Genomic DNA, 26,052 nt, shown 5'->3' on the forward strand with positions numbered 1-26,052 from the left:
ACCTTTCTTCCACAGGTTGTGGCAAATGCGGCTGCTCTATGGCATTAAGGTACAGAGAGTCTGCTGTTTTAATCTGACAGGCCTGTACAGTCAGATATTTGAATATATGCACCTTCCCCTTAGTACAAATCTGTTAGGAAAAAAAGATAGGTTTATCTATATTTTTCTATAGGTAGAAAAAAAGGAGATGTATTTCAAATTTCACTCAGTGTAAAACTACTTGACAACCAACTCATAAGGTCACAAGAGAAATAATGTTAAGGAAAACAGATTTTATTATTAAAGAATTGGTTAAGAACAACTTAAATAAGTGAATCAATTGACTGCAGCAGTACGGATATTCTAGGACAGAAAATAACAAAAGAATGTATTATGTTTTTAAAAATCCAAATCTTCTCATAAAGGAGTATGATTAATAAAACATAGTTTACAATTACCTATGACTGGTAATAGGCCTAAATAAGTCATTATTTTACAAAATTAGTCAATAGTAACATTTTATTAACATGTCCTTTACATACTGTCTCACTGGTTTTATGGTGTTCAAGCATCTTTATGATGCATGACACTTGCCTTCAAATTCTTTTGTTTGACTGTACTCTTTAACTCACATGTTTGCTGGAACTTTCTGCATATGTTCTGAGCTTAATAATTGCATCACCATGGGTAGTTAAATAAAGGAGTTTCTCTAATGTAATAAAAACTCTCAAGTACTTCAACAGATTAACTAGAGTCCAGTAAGTCAACTAAGTTGTCCTTAAGCAACAAACAGAAGTGCCATTTAATATCATTATTCAGCATGGCCTACATTCAGAACGGAATCTTAATTTCCTTCTATCGTAAAGTTATTGTCATCCACAAAGTAAAACAAAAATAGTCATGTGGACTATGTTCTAAGCTGCCAGAATATGTATATATAACATATAGTAAATCGCAGCAAAAACTTCCTAGAAATGGCCTTTTATTAACCCAGAACCCAGAGCTGAAAGAAAGAAATGTTGAAAACAAAATCCCAGCCAGCTCTGAACATGTGCAAGACCTGCTGCTTCAGTTGGTCTTCAGGGCCCAATGAAATTTGTCCTCCTTAAAGGACAAAGAGGACTCCCAGAGAGATCTTGATAAACTGGGCTGGGCAATCACTAACCACGTGAAGTTTAACAAGAGCAGTATCTGGGGCAGAGCAGTCCTGAATAAATATACAGAGTGGAGGACAAGAGGTTGGAGAGAAGTCGTGGGGAAAGGGATCTTGGGGTTCTGGTTGTTGTAAACTGGAGTCAGCAGTGTGCACAGGCAAGCAAAAGGGCCAACCATGCTGTGGGGCCGGGACAGCCAGGCAGGTGAGGGAAGGGATTGTACCACGCTGCTCTGCGTAGGTACAGCCTCACCGGAAGTCCAGTGTACAACATAGGGCACAACATAAGGAGGACATAAAACTATTAGCAAGTGCCCAAAGGAGGACTATGAAGATGGTGAAAGGTCCAGAGGGGAAGACGTATAAGAAGCTGCTGATGTCCTATGGTTTGCTCAGCTTAGAGAAGAGGGACTGAAGAGAGGCCCCATGGAGGCCCATAGCCTCCTCTCAAAGGGAAGGGAAGGGCAGGAGCTGATCTCCGATGACAGTGACAAGACCCAAGGGAAAGGCATGGAGTTGCATCAAGGGATATTCATGCTGGATATCAGGAAAAGCTTCCTCACCAGAGGGTAGACTAGGCACTGGAACAGGCCCCCCAGGGCAGCAGGCACAATCCCAATCTGCCAGAGTTGAAGTATTGCTTGTAAATGCTCTCTGACATAAGGTTTGAATTTTGGGTGGTCGTGCGTGAGCACGTGCTTAGACATTGTGGATCCCTTCCAACTTGTGACACTCTATGATTCCATGATTTATCCAGGAAGTCTCCCAACAACCTTCTTTTTCAAAATTATACACACAGTAAGTTTCACATGGAGATAGGAAGGACAAAAGTGAATAGGCAGCTAACAATGGAAATCTTCTAAAACAGCATTGGTTCAAGTGGTGTACAGACACACAGAGTATAGGGTACTTTGTCTTGTTTATATATCCACAGGTAATGTCTACGATTACTCCAGTTCAGACACCTGCAATTGCAGAATACGATGTTTTACAGACTAAGTTATCATCCACCCAATATTAAGGCACAATTTATATGATAGATGTTACTTACTTGTGCTGGTGGAGATTGCAAAGGATTGTTCTCAAGAAGTAGTACTTGTAACTGAGCCATCTTTCTAAAACAAATGGGAATCACAAGCACCTTATTGCAGGAAAAGTCGAACTTGACCAAGGGAAGCTGCACGAGTTCTAAAAGCAACAGAAAAGACAAAAGGTATTATATCTGTACTGTTTTTTGCCATAAAATAATGTTTCTGAATAAACTTATTTTCTTTGTGTCATCAGAAAAGAAGGAACATTATTCTTCATATAATAAAAGACAGGACATAGTATCTTCTTTCCTTTTTCCTTTTTTTTTCTCTCTTTTTTAAAAATACAAATTCAGACAGGAATTTTCAGACAGGAAAATGAAAAGAGTGTTACTGATACACAAAGTGACAACAGAATTCAAACTACTGGCAGCAGCTGACAGCCATCTGCATTCACATGTAAGCATCTGTGCAGCTTAAGATACCTAGAATCATAAAGATGATTAATTAAAATCTTTTTAGTAAGCACTACTTTACGTTATTGTCTCCAGACACACAGTGACTTCAAACAGAAAACATTCCAACACAAGGTAGTTGTAATAGAAAGTAACTTAGTAGTAATATTAGTGGTTATTTCCTATTAGTAATATTAGTAGTTGTTTTCTATTTACTCACATAATTAAACAATACTTTCAAAATACTGGAAAAGAAGAAAAACCCTAATGCCTTTATCTTCTTGTAAGTTATACCTTGGGGTAAAACTTCAAGGTAATTTCTTCTGACATTCAGTTCTTTTAAAGATTTCAGCAGGCCTATCTGTTGTGGCAAAGCTGTGATTTCATTGCAGCTGACATCCTACAGCAGAAGAAACAGAAATAATGAACTTTTGGCTCCAAAGTGAGAAACTATAGCTAATAATGTTATTTCCATTGTAACATTTATTACCCTGAAAACATACAACCATCTGCAGCTGGCCTTCAGTGGGCAAAATCAGATGCTTGAGAAAATATTTACACAATACTCATAATGCAGAACAAATATTTATTTTGAAGTTAACTTTCAAAGTTAATTCTGTACAGACATTCAGAACAATTTAAGATGTTCTACCTTTTTATTCATACATCAGCAACACGATTTTAATAACTAAAATGCGTTTGGATGATATTTAAAACTGTTACTGTGTGGATTTGAGTTTTATGATTCTTATAGAGAAAATATTTAAGCAAAATTTAAAAATAAAACAGTAATATCATTCTATAATAATGATCAGAAGAGGCATTCATTTGATCAAACACAGGGCACACTAAAATAAGGTAGGCCTTGCTTGTTATTACAAGGTATTTAACATATTACTGTAACAGCTCATTCTTATGAGTCTAGACAGGTTGTAAGCAGTTCTGATTTTGATGGCTAAATTCAACCAGTTTAAGAGTCTCAGAACCCATGGTCATTTTAGCATTCCCAAAGGAATAACTGCTGTAATAATAACTAAGCTTTAAGTGTTGAGTGTTGCTTAACACATATAGATTATTTTAAAGAAACATTTCCTACACACTAGCATTAGTGTAATAAATATCACACTTAATCACTACTGAGTTATCACAAAACTGCTACGAATTTGTACTAAAAAAAATCAACTTCTTGCAGTCTAAAACAAGATAGTTTTCACATATTAGCTATCACTTTTACGGACAAATTCTCTAAACTCAGTATGAGATCGGAAGGGCATTGATACCTGTGGTTAAATGCCAGGTAATCTGTTGGTTTCACTCACATTCATTTCCAAAAAGAACATAATAAAAACCATCCAGCATGTAAGAGTCAAGTGGGGCAATGCCAAATTTTTCCAAACAGATAAAGGGTAAAACCTTTAGAAACCCCTTCAGAGGGTTCATGCCTACCCTTGACAGTTTCATATGCTGGATTTATACAGTACTTGGGAGCTCTTCAACCATGTAATTTCTAAAAGTCTGTCTGATTTCCAAGTCATCTCCAAAGAGATGGCTGCTTTAGCACTAGCAAAAAGCATTACATTAACTTTAAAACTTCCGTTCTAAAAAGTCGTTAATAAAAACCAACAGTAATTTCAAGATCTGATCTGGCAATGAAACTCTCTTTATCAAACGTTTTCTTCTCATGACCTCACTGTTGCCAAAACTTCCTTCCCTTGTCAAAGCAGTCAGGAAATTTTAGCTTTTAGACAAGGAAATTAAAAATGCCAGTTAACAAAGTGCTTCTTTTACCCAAACTATGGTGCTGTTAATTGCAATGTTCCCAGATCATTTATTTTTAATGCTTTTTACTGTCCTATTTTCAACTTACAAACTTGAAATGAGTTTATAATTAGACACTCATTTTTAGAGCAAAAAATTGAAATTTAAAGTCACCTTGTGATAGAGAAACTCTGGATCAAGTACACTTACATGCACATCAGAACAAGTCAGGGAAAGAGAGTTTTAAAGGAAGTGCAAAAGGAATGTCTGGCAGTGCATAGGCTCAAAAGATCTACAGAAAGACTAATCTCTTATGACAGCATGTCAGTATTCACCAGAGCACTAAAGACAGCTGTATCCTGTATTCTAATCCAACATTATTTTTTTTTACTACTTTGCATAAATAGAGACCTATAATATTATTTCCAGTTATACTTACTAGACTTCATGTGTATATAAGTGACAGTGTTTACCTTAAACTTTCCAATTACTTTGATAGTATTTTTTTCACTATTGCCAAAGACAAATGCCTATGTTTTTCCAAGCCAATTACATTTTGAAAAAATGTGACAACTAGCAGTTTGGAACTTCACTCGGCATGGGCATCCACAGACAGTTGAAATCAAGACTAAACTACTTCTCAGGCTGTGGGGCTAGTCTTTACTGAAGGTCAGACTTCTTGCATTAACAATGTTATGTCCTCATTTTATTTCCTGGCATGACAACACGGATAATTTCTCACAATTAGAGAATTTTAAGGCTTCCTGAAATTTAACAGTAACTTCTGCAGCATGCAGCTGAATGCTTTTAAGATAGCTATCAGACTACACAGAAGAACCCTACTCTAAAATTCAAAGAGAACATAAAAATGTACAGCATGTAACATACCAGTCATTCAGTGTCACAACTACAAAATGTTTCTGAATATAAACATGTAATAAAGAAGAGAAGGAAGAAAACAATTGGAAAGATCTGCCCTAACCTGCAGCATAACTGCTGCTAACTTTCTAGAGTGACCATAGAAATAAAATGTTTCAAAAATAAAAATCAAATAAAAGAAAATATATAAACAAAATAAATAAAATAAAATAAAAATAAAATTAGAATAAAAAAGAAAATCCATTTGCTATGTACACACAGATTTTACTGCAAGCAGCCTAGGAAAAGCAGTAAAACACTGAAAATCTGAGGGTGCTTGCCGAAGTGCTGGTAATCCAAGAACTAAATGCAGCCAGTTGGTGCCTGCTGCCTCTCTGGACCAATCCCCGGGCCAGGCCAGCATCAGTATTGTGTGTCTCAAAACAAAGAGTGCCCTGCCAAAGGGCTGGCTGCTAGTATCACCTGCAGGCCACATGCTATTCAGGCTGGCACTGCTCACACAGCTGAACGTTTCAAGAAACAACAACTGCAGCATGATTTCATTTTTTTTTTCTCTATTAGTTGTAGAACAACAATCACCTTATTATCTAAGCTGCCTCATGGCAAAGATAACAATCCACATACAGCTCTCAATTCAGTGCTTCATCAGTTTTGTCATTTCCAGCTTGATAATGCAACTTATTTCACTGGAAATGTATGAAGAACGCATGGTAGTACCAACCTAAGTAATCAGGCATCTTAACAGAAGCACATCAAATCTAACAAGAATTGTTACTCATTGCTTCCTAAAATCACAAAGAGCTAGCATCAGACTTCCTTCAGTTTGAGAGTTCTTATCTGTCATTCTAGCCCCTAAGTTAGGATGTATTTAATACTGTTCAGCCATAAATAAAACTGGACCTATAATTTCTTACTGAACCTATTTTTAAGTATAACAGAAACAATATTACATGTTTTTTATGGTAATTCAATCAAAACTCTTTCAGTAACCTGACTAAATCCTGTAAGAAGAGTATTTCAAACTGCTAGTTAAGATAAATTATTAATGCTTACTAAAAATCGGTAACAATAAAACAAAGCTGGCAGTGTATAACTCAGGTATAAAAGGTAATTGCTTCCTTCCCCAAACCTTACCCTTATTCATTACAAAAAATAGAATAAGCCTGACAGGCTGGCCATGAGCCAGAAGTGTGCCCTGGTGGCCAAAAAAGCCAATGGGATCCTGGGGTGCATAAAGAAGAGTGTGGCCAGCAGGTCAAGGGAGGTGATCCTTCCCCTCTACTCTACCCTGGTAAGGCCTCACCTGGAGTACTGTGTCCAGTTCTGGGCTCCCCAGTAAAAAAAAAAGACAGGGACTTCCTGGAAAAAGTCCAGAGAAGGGCTACAAAGATAATAAAAGGCATGGAACACCTCCCTTATGAGGAAAGGCTGAGAGACCTGGGGCTGTTCAGCACAGAAAAAAGAAGACACAGAGAGGATCTGATCGACATTTATACATATCTAAGGAGTGGAAGGCAAAGGGACGAGGCTGGACTCTTGTCAGTAGTGTGTGGCGATAGGACAAGGGGAAATGGCTACAAACTGAAGCATAGGAAGTTGTGCACAAATGTGTGTGGGAACTTCTTCCCAGTGCAGTGACGGAGCAGTGGCACAGCTGCACAGAGAGGTGGTGGAGTCTCCTTCTCTGGAGACGTTCCAGACCCGCCTGGACGCCTACCTGTGCAACCTGGGCTAGGGAGCTGCTTTGGCAGGGGGTTGGACTCCGTGATCTCTGGAGGTCCCTTCCAGCCCCTACAGTTCTGTGAAACCACCAGGTGTTGTATAAGAAAAATGCAAGAAAGGAGAAAACACCCATAGTTGTTGCTTCAGATATGAGGAATCAGTAGCAGCATTGGCTCCTAAAGTAATGCTAGCTCAACAGAATTCAGTTGAGAAATTATTATTATGAAAAAGTCAATATGACAAGCAGGTACTTTCAGTTAACAGAAAGATACACAAGATAAATGCAGCCAGTGATGATGTCAGCTGCTGGGAGAAATTTTCACATGCAATTGTTTTGCTCTGCATAAATTGGCAGATTCAGAAAACAGTTTGTTTGCCAACTGAGAGGTCAAGGTTTACAAATACAATCACAAGGCATTACACATGTGCCAGAGAGAGTTCAGGAAATGTACAACATGAAAAGATGTAGATAAAGGGGGAGGAAAGGGAAGCACTCATATACGTCAGTTCCACATACAAACTTTTAGAAACCATGCACAAATAAAATTTAAGTTGGGTACCAAATAACTTCTGCACTGATTCTCATTTGTTAGACAATGCATTGTAGATGGAATACTACTGCATTCAGAAACAGCAGTCATCCAGTCAATTCTGAAAAACCGGAAGGAATATAGTCTGCAAATCTGTTTAGACAGATGTTGGAGCAAAGCTGCATGACAAAAATAGTGAAATAAAATGGAAACAGACTGATAAGACCAATATCTTGAGCAAAATGCAGTGTGGTAAGCAGACAGCACTGAAAGAAAGGAAGAAGAAAGATGGCAGTGGAGGACAGTACAGCTTTGCAGAACCTGATCCCAGAAGTAGAAACTTAGCACAGCAAAACAAGGAGCCAGAGCATGTACTCTGTACAACTGGTAAAGAAATGAACAAAGGCAGTAATGTTGACCAGAACGGCCCTGAAGAGTGAAAAATTACTACTCAATACACTTCAGAAGAAATATTCTTTAACTGGCATTATAGTAAGAGGCATTTGTTCCAATATCTTTGCAAAGAATATTTTATTGATTCTAGTTATATACAAATAAGAACAAAATAGCAAAATTAGTAACGTACCAGTTCCATTAACTGCTTTAGCTGACCTATCTCCTCTGGAAGGGAACCTAGCTTATTGTTACTTGCAATTAAGACTTTTAGAGGGAGACCACACAGGCAAGCTGGCAAAGAAGAAAGTTGATTTCGACTGCAATAAAGCAAAGAGAGAAAACAACCATTAGGAACACCAATGACATTCTGCTGCACACATGCATGACGTTTTAGTTGCATAACCCCATCACTTTGATGGGTCAGACTTCCTGCAGATACCATACAAGCTCTGGAATTGCAATCATCAGGAAAACATTTGTAGATCAAAAATGCCGGCAATTACTGACTGAACAGCACTGCGGAGAATTACCAGTCTGGAAAACAAAATGTATTCTGCCACTTTAATAACAATTTAACAGTGACTTTCATCTACAAGATCTGTTTCCCTTCCTAATGAACACCCAAAACTCAGCTGAGACAGTACTTTGCATGTATTTAAATATTGCTACGTATTCAATACAGTCTAGTCTATATGGCTTTGGGTTGAACTGAAAATGGACAAAAATGAATTCCAGATTAACTGGCTATTTTCCCAATTTCTTTATAGTACATTTATAGTTGGCGATCACTTGGTACTTGTTACTATTTCTCCACCCTCACAGACATCCCAAACTTAAAGATGAACATTCTTCTAAGGAATCAAAATCTGGAGGAAAAAAAGTATTTTTAAGTGCATCCTTTTTGCTCCTGGTCTGTTTCCTGTTCACTGGTTAATGTAGTATATAAGCCATAACATAACATAAGCCATTATCTCCTTCCTAAGTTAACAGAAGGCAGCCAGGCAGCAATTAAATTTAGCATCTATTTACAAAAACTATTATATATACCACTGAATTCTGACTACCTAAAAACATTTCACTATATTGGGAACAACTTTATTTTTCATCTCGATAATGTGAAAACCAAAGCACAAGGAAAAGGTACATCTTTAATATTTTACAATTTTAGACAACTCTAACATAAGTCATTCCATACTTAACAGATTATTAAAAAAAAAAGAAAAACAAGTAGAGGATTTTCATGAAAAGGGATCGCGAGTAAAAGAAAAACCTGGAAGAAAACTACTCAGAGACTTCAGTTCTCATTCTAGTAAGAATTCCTCAGGAAGCCTGAACTTCAAGATGGTAAATGCCATGTGATTATAAATGTTAATTTCTGGAAATTAACTCATAAATCACAAGAAGAAACTTCATTCTGTGCAAAAGAATAATGAATTAGCTGTCACCTTCCCAAGAAAACTTGACAATTTTAATATAATGCAGCTTTTATTCAATGGGTATTAACATGTAAGGAAACAATGGACCATTTTAGTCATATTCTGCATGGCAGTGTAAGACTCCAAAGAATACATATGCATAACTGACCTGTAAAAACAGATTATAAATATTGCCCAGTTTAATTTCAATAAAAGACAACGTTTAGGTGAGATGAAAGGAAATTACATACAAATTCTACAAGTCTCAAAACGTTCAAATCAAGAGGTGTGCTACAAAACTACATATTCATGTTTCAAAATCTCAAAATGTTTCATAAACAGTCACCACTGTCTCTGTTACACAGGCTAGGAGACAAATGAGTATTAAATAACAAATTCAAAGACACAAGAATCCTACTACTACCCAGAAGTAGCTGAAAAACAAACAAACAAAAAACCCACAAAGTTTACAGTAGAATTTGACTGTCCCATTTGGATCACAAAGCTACAGACATGTGGCAGGGTGCCTGGAAGACTGAAAAGAGTAAAAGGATCTGGAGGTGCTGTTTGACACAGCTGAATGTAAGCTAGCAGTGTGCCCAAGTAGCCAAAGTAGTCCAATGGCATCTTGGCTTGTATCAGAGATAGTATAGACAGCAGGAACAAGGAGGTGAGGTACTGTACTCAGCCCTAGTGAGGCTGCATTTTGAGTACTGTGTTCATTTTTGGGCAAAAAACATCAAAGTCCTGGAGTGTGTCCACAGAAGGCAACAAAGCTGTAAAGAGTTGGAGCATAAGTCTTAATGAGGAATATCTGAAGGAACTGAGATGGCTCAGTCTGGATAAGAGGAAGATCAGTAGAGAACACTCTATAGCTACCTGAAAGGAGGTGGTGGTGAGGTGAGGTTGGCCTCTTCTCCTGAGTAACTAACAAGAGGATGAGAGGGAACAGTCTCAATAGTTGTACTGGGGAGGTCCATGTTGGATATTAGAAAAAACTTCTCCAAAAGAATGGTCAGGCACTGAAACATGATGTTCAGGGAGATGGTTGAGCCACTGTCCAGGAAGGTGTTCAAGAAAAGTGTAAACATGGTGCTAAGAAACACGGTTTAGTCAGCAACTTTGGAGGTAGGTGGATGGTTGGACTAGCTGATCTTAGAAGTTTTTTCCAACATTAATGATTCTATGAAAAATAAATGCTAGTTCTGCAATGCTGACGTTCAAGGACCAAATAAATGCCCCCAGATGTTCATCAAAAACAATCAAAAGCTTTAGCAGTCCTGTTCAATCTTCTTCAAAATTATCCACAAATACTACAGTCCAGAACTGTCATCTCAAATCACAAACAGTTGTTTCTGTTGCATAATTTATCACCTAAAATCATGAAATAAGACAGGCAGTAGAGAGCACATTCTCCAGTCACCCTTAAAGCTATGAAAATATACAAACTAAAACATCATAATCACTTCATAAATGTGAAGCTAAATTTCACAGACTGATCCACTGTATGAAGTTTTCTCTCATCCATGATGGCCAAACAAGGAATGCACAAACTTTTCCTACGTGCGAGAGTTTTGAATTCCCACGGATTTGCCAAGACAGGCAGAAATTTTTATTTTGCTACAGAATAAAAGCACAAAAGCATCATATCTGTGAGACTTTAAACTCAATAAAATAATATATGTATTGTCTGCATGCATTTAATCTCCAAGAATCTGAATGCCCTAGCTAGAATATGGGTGTTTTTCTTTGTTTACTATTTTAACATTCAACTAAGGAAGCCTGAAATCGGAGAAGGACCCATTAAACAGCAGATTGAGGACCAAAAAATACATAAATAGAAGTAGAAATCATTTTTAAATTCTATCCAAATCAATTTGAGGAAGCTCAGAATCAGTGTCTACCCCACAGAACAGACAAAAAATAAAAACGAAATAAAAAAGCCATTAAAGTTTGACAGAATTCAGAAGCAACCCACTGAGAGATAAGGAAAAGCACATAACCAGGGTATGTGAACAATAAATGCTCCTGTTTGCTTAAAAACAACTCCCTTAAATAAAACTTGTATACAGTTCTGGGTCTTTCATGGATACTACTCATCCTCAGCATTACTTTCTAATTCTCTTTAAAATTTCGGCTCTCCTGGTACAAGACAAAAATATTCATTTTAGATTCGCTGTCATTTTCTTGCCAGGAAGCAGCATGGCAACAAAATCAATCTTCTACAGACTGCTTATGGTGTTCAACTGGTTTGGGGGAAGGTCATATCCAAGTGAAGAGAAAATTATTTCAGGAGATTTTAATCTGAAGGAAACACCTTTAATTAGTAAAACTTGTTAGTTTTCCATTTGTTTAAAATGTCCAACTTAACTGTGATACATTAGCAACTTTCGAGTATTCTGGGTTTGCGATGACTCAAATTACATCACTACACTGAGATAATTCATTCTAACTCCTAATTTTTTTTTAGATGTTCTGGGCAAATTTAATTTCATCCAGTCTTAAATTTCTTTATGCACATCTAACTGTAACACTACTTCAAAATTACAAGCCCTGGTCTTTACATGTTGCAGGTAGTGAGGATGCATTTTTTGGTTTTCAAAACCAAAATTAGTGTTACATGATGCATGAACCTCATTCTGGAATCCCATGTTATTATATCTTCACTATTACAGTTTCTACATCTACTCAACTGCAAATAAACCTCCATGCCTTGTCCCAGAAGAAAAAGTGCTGACACGTATCTTCTCTCAAAAGCAAAAACACATTCAGTTGCACTTTATCCAACAGAAATTCTCAATATTGATTAGTATTCATGCACAGTTTTCCTGGAAGACAGACAGAGGTGTCTAATTCTCAGTTACTTCTTCCTAAAAAATGTAGCAACTACAAATCTGTCATAAGAGGAAGATATTGGTGATAAAAATCATGCTTTTTCTGTCCATCCTCCTTGAGAAAAGTATTGGTCCTCTGTCCCTACAATAAGCATACCTAACTTCACAACATTTATTATCAAGTAGAAATGAAAAGAATCCAACCATACGGTTTTAATCAGCATTCTCAATTTATTAAAAGAAAAAGGAAATAAAATGATTCATGTTACTTAGTCCTTCCTTAAATAATTAAGTTTTTCATTTTAGCATTAACAATGTCCTCATGTAGAGAGCTATATCTGCAAGCAATGACATTTTTTTCATTGTTGTTTGCAATAAAAGCATAGAACAAAAAGTGCAGACAGAAAGTCTTGATGCATTTGCAATTAAACATTAAGCATGTAAACAAACTTACCTCAAATTTAAGTAAGTTAGCATTTGTAAGTTCACTATGGCATCTGGTATAATTTTAATACAATTGTGGTACAGATTTAGTGTTTCCAGTGATACAAAATGGCACAGCTCTGTAGGAATCTCTGTTAATCTGTTCTTTGATAGATCTGAAAAGAGAGAAAGTACATTTTTTTAACCATCAGAAATACATATTTAAAAAAATTATTCTTCTTTATTAAACTAAGGGAATAAATGTAATCCTAAAACCAGACAAGTAAAGCCAATGTTTTATTATACAAAATAAAACTAGCCCTAACCTTTAGAACTTTGAAATGGAACAGACTGCATATAAAAGAGCAAACATTCAATTAAATTTTATTCCACCTAATAAAAAGTAATTATTTGCAAGATTCAATACGCTGAGAAAATAATTGAAACTACAACCCAGTAAAGACTCCAAAGCTCATATACTATGTCTCAAGACTGATACACGAACAGATATGTGCAACAACCACCATTTTCTACCATCAGAAACCACACAAAAACCCACTACTCCTGCAGTCAGATTGATAATGTGATCTGGAGAGTGCTCATCTCTTAAGAGGAAGGAACAAGATTATGCCTAAGGAAAAACAAACAAACAAAAAAACCCCTAGGGATCTGATGGGAAGGATACAAGGAAAACGGATCTTCACGATTCTCTCACATCTTTGCTGCCACTAGCTCAACTCTAACCCTGATCCTTCAATGCTTTTCTTGAGGCTTACTTTCTTTAACTGCAAGAAGGTATAGGATCCAAAGTTTAGTAGATACATTAAGAGTGCATCATCTCATAAGGACCATGAAATAGTTTTGCTTTTATTAACAAACTAGTAGAAGCCTGAAAATCTTCTGATTTTGATGTACTGGGCTCATGATAGGCACAGCATGAGCTCAAAACTATTGCCACTAGGAAAGTTTTATTAGTGTTGCTCCCGTTTCCTGCAACACAAGCTGCAATTCAGCACTCTCCGTTCCCCTTGTCAGCCTCCACTTCGCCTCACTTCCAACAATAATCCAGTCTCACTACCCCAAACTTGACCAAGATGACAGCAATGGCCAACAAGTGCATAAAAGGAAAGCAGCTCTGCTAACTCAAATTGTAACATGGTTGAACTGGGCACCCCAGTCAAAATTATTCACCCGTAGGTTACTATACAACAGCAACGCTTGAATTGCTCTGCTTTGTCTTAGCAGACTTTGATGGTGGTTAGGTCCAGCATTACTTCTACTTTCCTTCACTTCTGCAACCAAACTGAGAGACAGAACTCTGTGAAAGCCATTCTTTCTTCAAAGTGGTAGAAAGCTCTTCAATGATAATTTGTTTTAGTGCTTAATCCTCCCCAGTTTTCTTTTTCCCGTGCAAGTAATATGGCAATCCAAAAAGACCTAACGCAGGTTGGTTCCCTTCCCTGCTACCACAATAACTGGTAATAAATACATCTGGCAACAAATGATTGACATTTCAAAACTGACATTTTAAGAATCACACATCAGATCTTCCTATTTTACAATTCTGTCTCAAAGAAAACCTTCCATGTTTCTAAGCCACACTTTCTGCATTGACATCTCCACACCACTGCTATCATCTTCTCCCATAGTGAGGATAGAGCAGGGTGGTTCAGAAGAGTAAACAAAACTCAGGCCTAGACTGAAGAGTGCCTCCAGGGACCTGGGTGGCACATAGGGAGCCATGTCTCACTTTTGTTCTGATCCTCCCAAAGTGATACACACATCTCAGATAGGAGCACAATAGCATTACTTCTCTCTATGCTACAAAAGCTGCAGCCTACCACCCAGGCCCCAGCTTCACTTCTGTTCTAACTTCCCTTCAAAGCAACTAAAAGGTTCTGTTACATTACTTTGCACTTATCCCTGAAAAATTCTAGGACTTTCAAGAAGTGAAAGAGCAAATAAATTGATCCCATTCCTGTAAAAGACAATAAAGAACACAGTAGAATAGTTTATTATTATTTTTATTAATATTTTTGTATTTTTGAATTGTTTTTATTGCTATCTTTTGTTCTCAAGGGCTTCGAGACTGTTAATCTGAAGAAGGACAAAACAAAACACCCATAGATGATAGCAGACAAAATTCTTCCTGTTATCCTCAGGACACTGGGTTGTTGGACACTACTGTGTATAAACGGCAAAGGAATTCAATTAACTTACAGCAGAGGAAGCCAATTATTTATTATTGTCCACTTATCACAGTTTTCGGTTCATTTCAACACTGTTATATCTATTGTTGCTTCCTAAATAATAATAAGAAAAGAATTGTATCTGCTGAGTAAGGTGGAGAGGTTGTGGGGCCTCCTCTGGAGATATGCAAAACCTGCCTGAGTGATTTCCTGTGGAACACACTGAAGGAAAACAAGCATTAACAGGGGCTGGATTCTCTGATTTCCAGAGGTCCCTCCAACCCCTGCAAAAAAAGCTACACATTTTATTTAATACTCTTATTTAATACTCGATTAATTTTATTCAATCAAAACATGAGCCTCAGTACATGATGCAGGTGAGAAGAAAGCCTGACAGCTTCTAGATGACTTCAAAAATCCCATGAAGAAAAGTACATCTTAGACACTGAAAAGTAAGGGAAACATTCTGCAAATGAACTTGCTAATGTATGTTATTAACACATGTAAACATTTACACAAACCTCTGAAAGTTACACAATTAGTTTGATGCTTCCTATATTCAGGTACTTTTGCCTCTTAAGTCTTGCATCTTACAATTAGCTTTAATGTATGCCAGGTATATTCTGATATTTAAATTATAAAATAAAATACAAAGGATTTAGCATCGTTGACCTGAACCAAACTGCCCCGTCCTTGGAAATGTATGAGAAAAAAAATGGTGTTCGCATTTTGTTTCTGTTACAATTCAAAATATTTTCAGGAAGTTTTTGCAAATGTTTTATTGAGTTCATTACTTCAGGAAAAAGAAGAGTGCAGAAACTATTTTTCAACAGCTTTGGAAGACTTTTTAAAACACAGAATCAGTCAGCAAACCTCTGCTTTTTTTTACTGTTGTGAGGGCTTTTTTTTTTGGTTGTTTGTTTTGTTTTGTTTTCCAACTCCACATTTCCCAAATCACAACTGCCTTGCTTCATCAATTTGAAAAAATAACACCTCAGGGCAACTAAAAATAATGCCATTACCATACAGACTTTGCTACAGAAACAGAAAGGAACAGACAGATTGGATTTGGTAGACTTTTAAAAGAGTTTTGACTAAGCTGATTACAGTTTCTAAGCCACAGGAGATATAACAAAGTAATGAATCCATTGTGGTACATTAATGGCCACTAAAACTGCACATGGGTTTAACTGAAGGTGACTGCTTCCTGTTATTCCACTATGGAACAGGCAACACAAGCACAGACAAATAGCCCACCAGTGGGGAGGGCACCAGAGCAAGCTTTGTGTGTTTTATATGGAATACACTATTCATTCATTATTTTATTTCAAACAGTATTTGGCTTTATTTCACCTCTTCCTGCCAAGAACAAGTTTGTTAAGACTCCAAAACAACAGAATGGAACCCAAAAAAATAAGCAAGATTGTTTAGAAAAATAGACAGACTCCTGAGCTTTAAATGAACCACTCCAATTCCGGAGCAACAACACCGCTGTCGTACAAAAGAAATGTTACTATGTTGGAAGTGGGATGGGAACTACATGAAATAAGCACTTCCTCAGCTGGGAGTGAACAATGAAAAGCAAAAGTTGAGGCCAGCAAGGAGCGGCTCACAGCTGGCACCAAGCCACCTTTGGGGACCGGGCACAGCGCTCCAGGCTGTCAACAGAGCACAGATGGCTGAGCCCGCCCTCAGGACTGAACCTTGCAATTCTTGGTGCCCCTATGAAAACCCACTGCTGACCACAATCTTTGCAACTGATTTGTTGAGCAGCTCGTAGACCATACAGAGCTTTAAGATGAGTAATCCATTAAATAAACATGCACAAGGACATGAAACTTGACAAGATTTTTAAAGAACGCAGTTTCTTAAAAAGCAGTGATTTAAAATGTTCAGAGTATAGAAAAATATGTTATAAAATTGTATTTATATAAGAAAAGCCTTCAAAAGGCCAAAGTTGGAATTGAGAATCTGTCGTAACAGACATACACTTGAAACAGAAGAAATCACTCTTCCATATGGGGTTTCAAAATTCAGAAATTGCACGGTAAAAAAAAGGCCACCCAAACAACCTTCACTAAGGCCCACCAAGTTTGTATTTTTGTAGTCTTCAGCTCTTACCAAACAAAAGACAGGAATTATTTTGAAGGAGGCATTTGCATTTGTACTAAGATACCATTCAAGGTATTCATGAGATATCTCAATTGGATTGACAGAAAAATTGGATTGACAATTCAAGCACTGTGTGAGCTTAAAAAAACAGTGCAGTAAATTCAATTCTAACTTCAGCAGAAAATTATGCAAGAATGAATAAGATGTTATAGATTTCTGAGATATGCCCTACAACTGGATGCTACTGAGCAGGGCAGTGCTCCTTGGCCCCACCACTTCCCATCCCTAGCTGGCAGTGTCACTGAGTAATGCCCTGGAGGGGCACCAACTCCTACTGCTGCAGGCCACTGCTACTGCCAGGGCTGCTACACACATATCCAAGTGGGTGCATTCCTCTAAATCTGGTGTCTAATGCATTCTGCCTTTGTCATTTTAATTAGGACACAATGGGTATGTGGAATTTCTTAACCAGGGAGACAACTCTACTCAAGTTATTTAGCAGGCAGAAGAACAAATAACAGAAGACAAAGTATGCTCCTTAAAATCAAAACAGTTTGGTTTCCACAGTAATGCATGAAAAACACACAGAAAAATACTGTGAGCAGATTATGAAGTACACTGCTGTTTCACACACAAAACCTAGGCACTACTTTGTGGAGCACTGTCAGTGTATTTTCCTTTTCTGCTTGGCCTCCATTGCTATTTTAACAATTAACTTCAGAAATGTTTGTTTCAAAGCCACTAATTAAAAGCACGCTACAGGTGTAGTGACTTTCTAAGTGATCATACATGTACTTTTGTATTATTTTTTCTTATTATTCCTGAGACTTAACACATCCAAAAGATTCTCCTTGACTGTGGCGCTGAATAGCACTCTGATTCTTCCCTACTCTACAACTTTGCACAGCATTAAAATGCACGGGCAAGCTAAACACTAATGATATGAAAAACTAACGATATAAACATTATTCTCTCAGTGTCACTGATTTCCACAACGAACTCGATGTATTACTGTCAAATGAAATAATAGCTATAGCAATCACACATTGACTGCAGTTATCAGAGAGAGCCTAAATTCAGGATTTCAGAGGGAGAAGTGACAGCGGACTGAAAGAAAACATCACAGAGCAGCAAAGTGCAGAGCCTGGCAGAGATGTTACCGCAAGAGGGAGTCCCACCCTCACAGACCCAGCCAACCCTGCCCGGACCATCAGTAAGGAATGGAAAGTACAGAAATAGCAAAGCACACCTACGCAAAAACTCACGGAACACCCGGAGTTGGAAGGAACCCATAAAGATCATTAAGTCCAACTCCTGGCCCTGCTCAGTGTCAGATTATTGGGTGCTCCTATGTCTGAGAGCACTGTCCAAACACTCCAACTTCAATAGCTCCATGCCATGCCCACCGCCCCGTGGTGCAGACCCTGTCCCTGACCCCAGCCGCCCCTCCCCAGCACGGCTCCATGCCGTTCCCTCGGGCCCTGTCGCTGTCACACAGAGCACAGCTCAGCGCTGCCCCTCCGCTCCCTGTGAGACTGCAGCCGCCATCAGGCCTCCCCCCAGCTCCTCTGCTCTGCGCTGAGCAAACCAGCTGCTCCTCATAGTCTTCTCCTCTGGATTCTTCACCATTTTTTTTTTCACTGATCTTTTTTAGGAACTTATTTTCCATGAGAGGTGGATGATGCACTTGTCAAAGACTTTGCTCACAGCCTTGCTCTTCCCCAGAGACCCTCACTTGCTCTTCTGCTGTATTTCATTTGCCACTCCATTAGGGAATACGTGGGTTACTTTTCACAGTGCAATGGAACCTCCCAGTAAAGTGTCTTTATTGCTGGTGTAAACCACTTGCGATCCACATTTATTCTCAGGTAGGGCTCTAACTATCATGAATGAACCCAAAGTCATAAGCTAGCTCTCCCTGAAGCTAAAACTGAGCAAACTTCAAAAGTGAGCAGGAGAAGAGAATAAGGGAAGTACTAACTCTGTGATGGTTACATGGAAGCACATTCCCTGCAAGTAACATATGGACAAAGAAAGGGGATGCTAATGCAGCAGTCTGCTTCATTATTGCTCTGTCCTACATACTAGCTTTAGCTGGGAACACCTTTACCATACAAAATATCCTGGTTGTCTGCTTGAATTGTTAGCAATGGCATGTATACGAAAACTCAATAGTGAATAGTCAACTATGGAAACTGGATCTTCCCCGATTCCTCTGAATAAACTGAGGACACCTTGATGCTGAAAAGTCCTCCAGATCCACTTCAGTCATCACAGGTGCACTTTAATTATTAGCACAGAACATTAAATTAGGTAAACTGTGGGGGCAAACTATAAAGGGATTTTCAGGTATCTTCTCACATGAATAATACTCACATGAATTAAGAAGCTCTTTCCTGAAAGAACGATTACCACAGCTTTCACTGAGATCAAAAGAGAAGTTCAAAAGCTGTGAATTGTGTATGCAAACACATTTCAGACAAGCCACTTACTGCAGGGAAGAGGGAAAGATCAAGTAAAAACACGCACTGCATTCTATCATAAAGGTGGTAGTGAATCCCTGCAAGGACATACTCTGCTGCCTTCTATGCATCTCTCGTCTCAGCCAGAGACATCTCCTTTCTTCAAGATGTTTCCTTTAAAAATTAACATTTTCCACTGGGGAACTCCCGATGATGCACTCATACACAGCTAAAATCCAACCTAGTGGTCTACAACCTTTCCAGCCCACAGACAACACGACCAGAAAGAACAAGCTGAATACAACCCATGGCTTCCCATTTCGTTCTCAGTTGTAATGGCTATTCCTATTTTTCCTCAAACTGTAAAGAGAGTGTATCATCTATGCTATGCATTATCTGCCTTGGTGACCATTCAAAGAAGGGTTACCTCATCTTTTCCACTTTGTGGAAGCTAGAACATAACGGATTTCTGCGGAGCAACTCACCTGCCCACACTACAAAGATTGTTATTTTTCATATCTGAAATACAGATATGTTTATTTTTAATTCATCTTTACACTTCAACCGCGTCACGTTCTGTAACAGAAGTCCCTTGTCACATCCTTCTCTCTAAATGGGAGAGGTATGGATTTGAAGGATGGACTGTTTGATAGATTAGGAACTGGTTGGTTGATGGCAGCCAATGGGTTCAATGTGATCAGTGTGGAGTTGTGTCCAGGTGGAGGCTGGTCATGGGTGGTGTCCCCCAAGGGTCAGTCTTAGGACCGGTGCTCTTCAACATCTTCATCAATAACATAGACAATGGAGACAAGTGCACTACCAGCAAGTTTGCAAACAGCACCAAGCTGAGTGGTGCAACTGATACATTGGAGGGAAGGGAAGCCATCCAGAGGGACCTGGGCAGGATGGCAAAGTGGGCCTGTGTGAACCTAATGAGGTTCAGTAAGGCCAAGTGCAAGGTGCTGCACTTGGGCTGGGGCAAGCCTAGGTATTATTAAAAACTGAGGGAAGAACTCATGGAGAGCAGCCCTACAGAGAAGGACTTGGGGGTCCTGTGGATGAGAAGCTGGACATGAGTAAGTAGTGCACGCCTGCAGCCCAAAGTATCAACTATATCCTCACCTTCATTAAGAAAGGAGTAGCCAGCAGGGAGAAGGAGGGGATTGTCCTGCTCTACTCAGCACTTATGGGGCCCCTAGAACAAGAAGGATACAGAGCTCTTGGAACACGTACAGAGGAGGACCACTAAAATGATCAGAGGGTTGAAGCACCTCTCCTGTGAGGAAAGGTTGAGGGAACTGGGCTTGTTTGGATTAGAGGAGAGAAGGGCCCAGGGAGACCTCACTGTGGCCTTCCAATACTTGAAGGGAACATATAAACAGGAGGGGGAACAACTGCTTACACGGGTGATAGTTTAAAACCATTCCCCCTTGTCCTAAGACAGGAGGGATTTAGGTTAGATATTAGGAGGAAGTTCTTCAATCAGAGTGTGGTGATGCACTGGAGCAGGCTGCCCAGAGAGGTTGTGGATGCCCCATCCCTGAAGGCATTCAAGGCAAGGCTGGATGTGGCTCTGGGCAGCCTGCTCTAGTGGTTGGCAACCCTGCCCACAGAGGGGGGGGGGATTGAAACATGATGATCTTTGAGGTCTTTTTCAGCCCAGGCCATTCTATGACAAATTATTTGATCTTCAGGAATATCAAAGGTGTGTAAGCAATATACAGACGAGCTACTTGATGCCAATTTACAGCAATAAGAAAAGCAAATATTTCTCATTTAATTACTTTTCTGCCTGTACATCTCGCACAGATGCTGGGGTTAATCAACCTTACCCACATTATTCACATGTTCCCCTCCACAACCATCCTTGAACCCAGCAAAACTTAACAGTGGCAGTTTACCAACATAAAGCTGGTCTGTACTATGAAAGGTAAAAGAAGCTTTTATGATGCCATGTTTCAGGTTTTTGATCAAAATAGTATTAACACACTGATGTTTTAGTTGTTTCAGAGCACTGCTTACAGAACCAAGGACATTTCAGCTTCTTGCACTGCCCTGCCAGTGATGGGCTGGGGGTGAAGAAAGAGCTTAGACCAAGCCAAGAGAAATCCCATACCAATTAAAGCTGGGGTAAGGAAGGAGTGATGGCATTTGTCTTCCCAATTAACTGTTATACATGATGAACTAAAGAATGCGCACATTTGCAGCTTACTCTGTTTTCCCCTGCCTCCTCAATAATTTGAACAGTAAACTCATTCCTTTGGGAAGAAATCTAAAGAGATACATTTGCGGATATACTACTTTAAATACATCTTTCTGCTGAGAAAAAGAAGAGGTGGTGGTGATTGCCTAGAAATGATAAAGCAGAAAGTTCAACTAGTAATTCTTTCCTGAAGAGATGGCATTACCACACTTCCCATGTGTTCCCTATGCTTTCTTAATGAAGTCTCATCTCTGAAATGTACTTACTCAAGGATGATCCAGAAAGAAGTAAATGAATGAGAACACAATGCAACTTGTACTGAGCCCTCTGCCAGCATCACCTGCAGACACACTGACAGCATTACCCAAAAGGCTACATTATCACAAGGTATATGGGCTGTGTAAGATCCCACACAACTGCTGTGCTATAAATTACCTGCAGTTGATATGTTTTCAGCATGCAACAGTGTTCGATTTCACAGAAAGCTAATTTTAGCTATTGACTGAGAACAGAAATGCCTATTACATGTTACGCTTTTTAACTGATGGAGAATGTTGAAAGGTTGGTTGAAGTCTGTTACTAGGTTAGCTGAGACTCTTGTGAGACAAGCGTCACTACATTCAAAAAAGCCAGAATTAAATATATTTAAGAAACTTACAATAAAAGCTAGCACTTGAAGCCTCCTGTCAGAATCATCTGCAGATATCAAATTCTTCTACAGCTCTCTCCAGCATCTTTCATGCAAAAGGTGTTTTCTGCTTAACTGTCATGTGAATAAGCAAGACCAACGACACACCACAGGACTCCCTCAGGAGGTAAATTAAGTGAATACACATTACCTGATCATAGAATTATTAAGGTTGGAAAAGATGACTAAGGTTATCTAGTCCAACCATGCCCACTAAGCCATGTGCATCATCTTGCAAGTGTTCCCAAATTAGCAAGCATCTATACAGAATGCCTGGCATTTTTCAGAAGGAAAACAGTTTCCTGGTTAAATCACACCGATTTTCCACAACAATTAATAACAGTACATGGATTAAAAATATGCTGGGGAGGGGATAACTGTAGGAGCAGAAAAGGCTGACAAGAGACCTGAAGCAATGTTCCCTTCACCATGGAATTGCACAGCTTGCTGCACAACGGGGCACATAACAGCAGAAAATACAGTGAAGTCCTGCTGCAATTCACACTTGACCGTGTCAAAGACAAAAGTAGGAAAAGGGAATAACACCTCTTACTGAGTGCTGGAAAACCTCTGTTTGGTGTCTAAATTCAACAAATAATGAAATCCAGGAGGATGCATGACATAACACTTCAGAAAAAGATTTCAGGGTCATGGATCAAGGAATGACTATTGGAGTCATCAACAGATCTGTCTTTGACAACCACTGCCTTTGGCAGAAGCAAAGAAAAGGCAGAGCTAAGCTTCTGCAGATACTTTTCATTCAGCAGGATGCTTACTTCAACCAATACTTTACTCATTTGTCTTTATTTTTCCGAGGGCATAAAAGTGTAGTTTTATTTTTGATTTGTCACTGGGGAAAAAAAAATACTCTGTGATAAGAGAACAGAACAGAGGCATATTTTCCATTAAATTCAATACAAACTTTCCTCCATTTGAGTAGGTAACAGTTTATCTTCCTGTAATGTTTTGCACTACAGAAACTGAAGGGAAAACAACTCAAAATCACACTGTCCGTCCAGATTCTGAATGCTAATAAAGTCTCAAAACTGAAAGCAGTATTTTCTTTTTAGGTATTACTAACACGGTTGCTTAGGATCACACCCATGGTTGTTTTAGTGAAACACAATCCAATAAAGTTTACAATATACAGATATGTTTTATTAGAAACAACTCCTAGAAATAAGAACGCATTACCTTTGTGTTTGGCAATTGCTGTTTAACAACTTGTACGTACAATGCAATAGAGAATTGATGGTATATTAAGATGAGTTATTCAAGGTTGGTCATCTTAAAATCACTTTATTATACTTTCCCATTTGCATAAGTTCAAATGCATCCAAAATGCTTTAGTTTTCCATAAAAGAAAACTAATTTCAATTCAAACATGTATGTAGTCACGTATGACTGTTACATCAGTTCTTCACTGAGGAGAACAACAAAATTAGAGGGAAATTAATTCTCAATCCTTGTTTATAAGCACAACACATAAACAAAAAGGCAAAAAAAGCTCAAAATCACCAGTTTCACTAACACACTAACGTTTTAAACGTACTACAGAAGATTATTACACAGGGAATATGAAATGCATTTAAATGACTGCATGAAAACATTGTTTAAACAGAAATAATTGCTTGATATCTCTGTTAATATCCATTTCTTTTATTTTCTTCTGGCACATACGTAACTAAACTGATAAAATGCTTATTACTGAGTTGCCTCACACTGCTTTTAGTCAGAGGCAACAGAATTTACTGCCAGCAAGAGCAGTCTACATTTTCAAAATTGTTTCTGCATTCTCTGTATACAGATTGTCATATTATTTGCATGTGGTGCACTCATGTCACTTCCAGCTGTTCTTTGGGCCTTACTGTTTTGCACCAATTCACATCTTTCAGTGCAGCCTGACACTTGGCCACTTCTATCTTCCAAAGCCACAACTGAATACAAAACACACTCTCCCTGTCTTTAAAAGGTGTAAGAAATAAGGCAGCCAAAAAACCTAACAAATCCTTAGCTTTCATTCATTCCTCAGCAGCAAAAGTCCATTTTAAACCTTTAAGTGCAATTTAGCTAATAGAGCAGTACCATAATGTGCCTTTAAAATAACTCTATGAATCCCTTATATATTTTAATCAAATCATAAATAGATTTTAAAAACTCATAAGCAAAAAAACTGTAATTGATGAGATACTCTAGTGCTTGCTGTTTCTGTATATGAAGGTCTGCACTGTAAAGGCAGCTGGTGAAAGTATTGCAGATCCCTTCAATATTTATCTCCACACTTTTATATAAATTTTCAGGTTTTCTAGAAGCTTTTAAGTGTTAAGTGCCTCCATGAAAATCCAACTGAAGAATGACCTATTTATAATCTTTGCTTTCACATTGGTTTCCAATATTCACTTTTCAAAAAGAACTCTTGCCCTGAATTCTGAAAATATCATTTGAGTCACTTGGATATAGCTTAGAAATCAAAGCATGGTTTGGATTGGAAAGAACCTTTAAGTTCCAACCCCCTGCTATAGGCAGGGACACCTCCCTCTAGACAAGGTTGCCCAAAGCCCCATCCAGCCTGGCTCCAAATGCCTCCAGGATAGGGCATTCACAGCCCCGCTGGGCAATATGTTTCAGCATCTCACTACCCTCACTGTAAAGGATTTCTTCTTAATACCCAGTCTAAATCTACCCTCTTCAATTTAAAGACATTTCCCCTTGTCCTGTCACTACTTACCCTTATAAAAAGTCCCTCTCCAGCTTTCCTGTAGGCCCCTTTCAGGTACTGGAAGGCCACTATAAGGTCTCCTCAGAGCCTTCTCTTCTCCAGGCTGAAGAGCCCCAGCTCTCTCAGCCTGTCCTTGTGGTGGAGGTGCTCCAGCCCTCTGATCATCTTCGTGGCCCTCCTCTGGACCTGCTCCAACAGCTCCATGTCCTTCTTGTGTTTGGGGCCCCAGAACTGGATGCTGTAGGTGCCCAGGTAGACTCTTACCAGAGCACAGTAGAGAGACAGAATCACCTCTCTCAACCCACCACCCCCACTCCTCTCAATGCAAGGCAGGATATGGTTGGTCTTCTGGGCTGCAAATGTGCACTGCCAGCTCATGTTGAGTCTTTCATCAGTCAACACTCCCAACACCTTCTCCTTAGGGCTGCCCTCAATCCATTCTCTGCCCAACCTGTATCAGTGCTTGGGATTGGCCCAACCGCAGTCAGGTGCAAGGGTTCCCCCAATGCCTTGCCCTTGTTGCACGAGGCTGGTATGGGCCCACCTCTCAAGCCAGTTCGGATCTCTCTGGATGGCATTCCTTCCTTCTAAAAAAAATTAGTTCCTATTGTCCTAAGTTTAACAACCTACACAGTTCACTAACCCCATAATAAACCTCAGTGAACTGTGAAGTGCATTAAAACATATGCCAAATCACCATCTGAGTAGCTTGAACCTGGAAAGGATCTCACAGGTTAAGCAGTAACCCACATAGTACTTAGACTGAGAGTTCAATCAAAAGCCTATGATGTAAAAGGAAAAAAATACTCTTAGTTAAATTTGTAAGCTGGACTCTAAATTGTTACCCTTTTTGCAAGACACGGATGAAGTGAAGAAACACAAATTAAGAATCCAGAACACTCACACAAGTTGGAAGGAAACTGCTGTGACTCTGCACTTTCAGAATTAAAAAAGGCTTCTTCTCAAATTCAGCTGCACTGTCCAGACATCCACTCATACAAATTTCCAGCACAAATTTTCTCCAGTTTGCTTTGGCTATGTTTCTTGGCTGCACCCTCTTGACTGGGGTTACGTGACCCCTGCCATAGCAACTTCCCAAATATGCTA

The 26,052-nt window shown here is 38.8% G+C and overlaps 1 protein-coding gene across 9 annotated transcripts in view; it reads right to left on the reverse strand.

Moving 5' to 3' along the window:
• The window catches only part of LRCH1 (leucine rich repeats and calponin homology domain containing 1), a 115,236-nt gene that overhangs the window by 51,306 nt on the left and 37,878 nt on the right, over positions 1 to 26,052 (reverse strand). For all 9 annotated transcript variants that reach the window (XR_010622609.1, XR_010622608.1, XR_010622605.1 and 6 more), the window contains exons 2-6: positions 12,604 to 12,748; positions 8,091 to 8,217; positions 2,910 to 3,015; positions 2,184 to 2,320; positions 3 to 130 (exon numbers count right to left, since the gene is read on the reverse strand). Coding sequence is in view for 2 of the 9 variants with exons in the window: in XM_065743930.1 (XP_065600002.1) it covers positions 3 to 130; positions 2,184 to 2,320; positions 2,910 to 3,015; positions 8,091 to 8,217; positions 12,604 to 12,748 (643 nt within the window). In the remaining 7 variants the exon portion in view is untranslated. The remainder of the gene's footprint in view (positions 1 to 2; positions 131 to 2,183; positions 2,321 to 2,909; positions 3,016 to 8,090; positions 8,218 to 12,603; positions 12,749 to 26,052) is intronic.

The sequence above is a fragment of the Cyrtonyx montezumae genome, unplaced genomic scaffold (genome assembly GCF_038088225.1).
Source record: "Cyrtonyx montezumae isolate F1298 unplaced genomic scaffold, pur_monq_1.0 scaffold_3, whole genome shotgun sequence".
NCBI classification, from domain to species: Eukaryota; Metazoa; Chordata; class Aves; order Galliformes; family Odontophoridae; genus Cyrtonyx; species Cyrtonyx montezumae.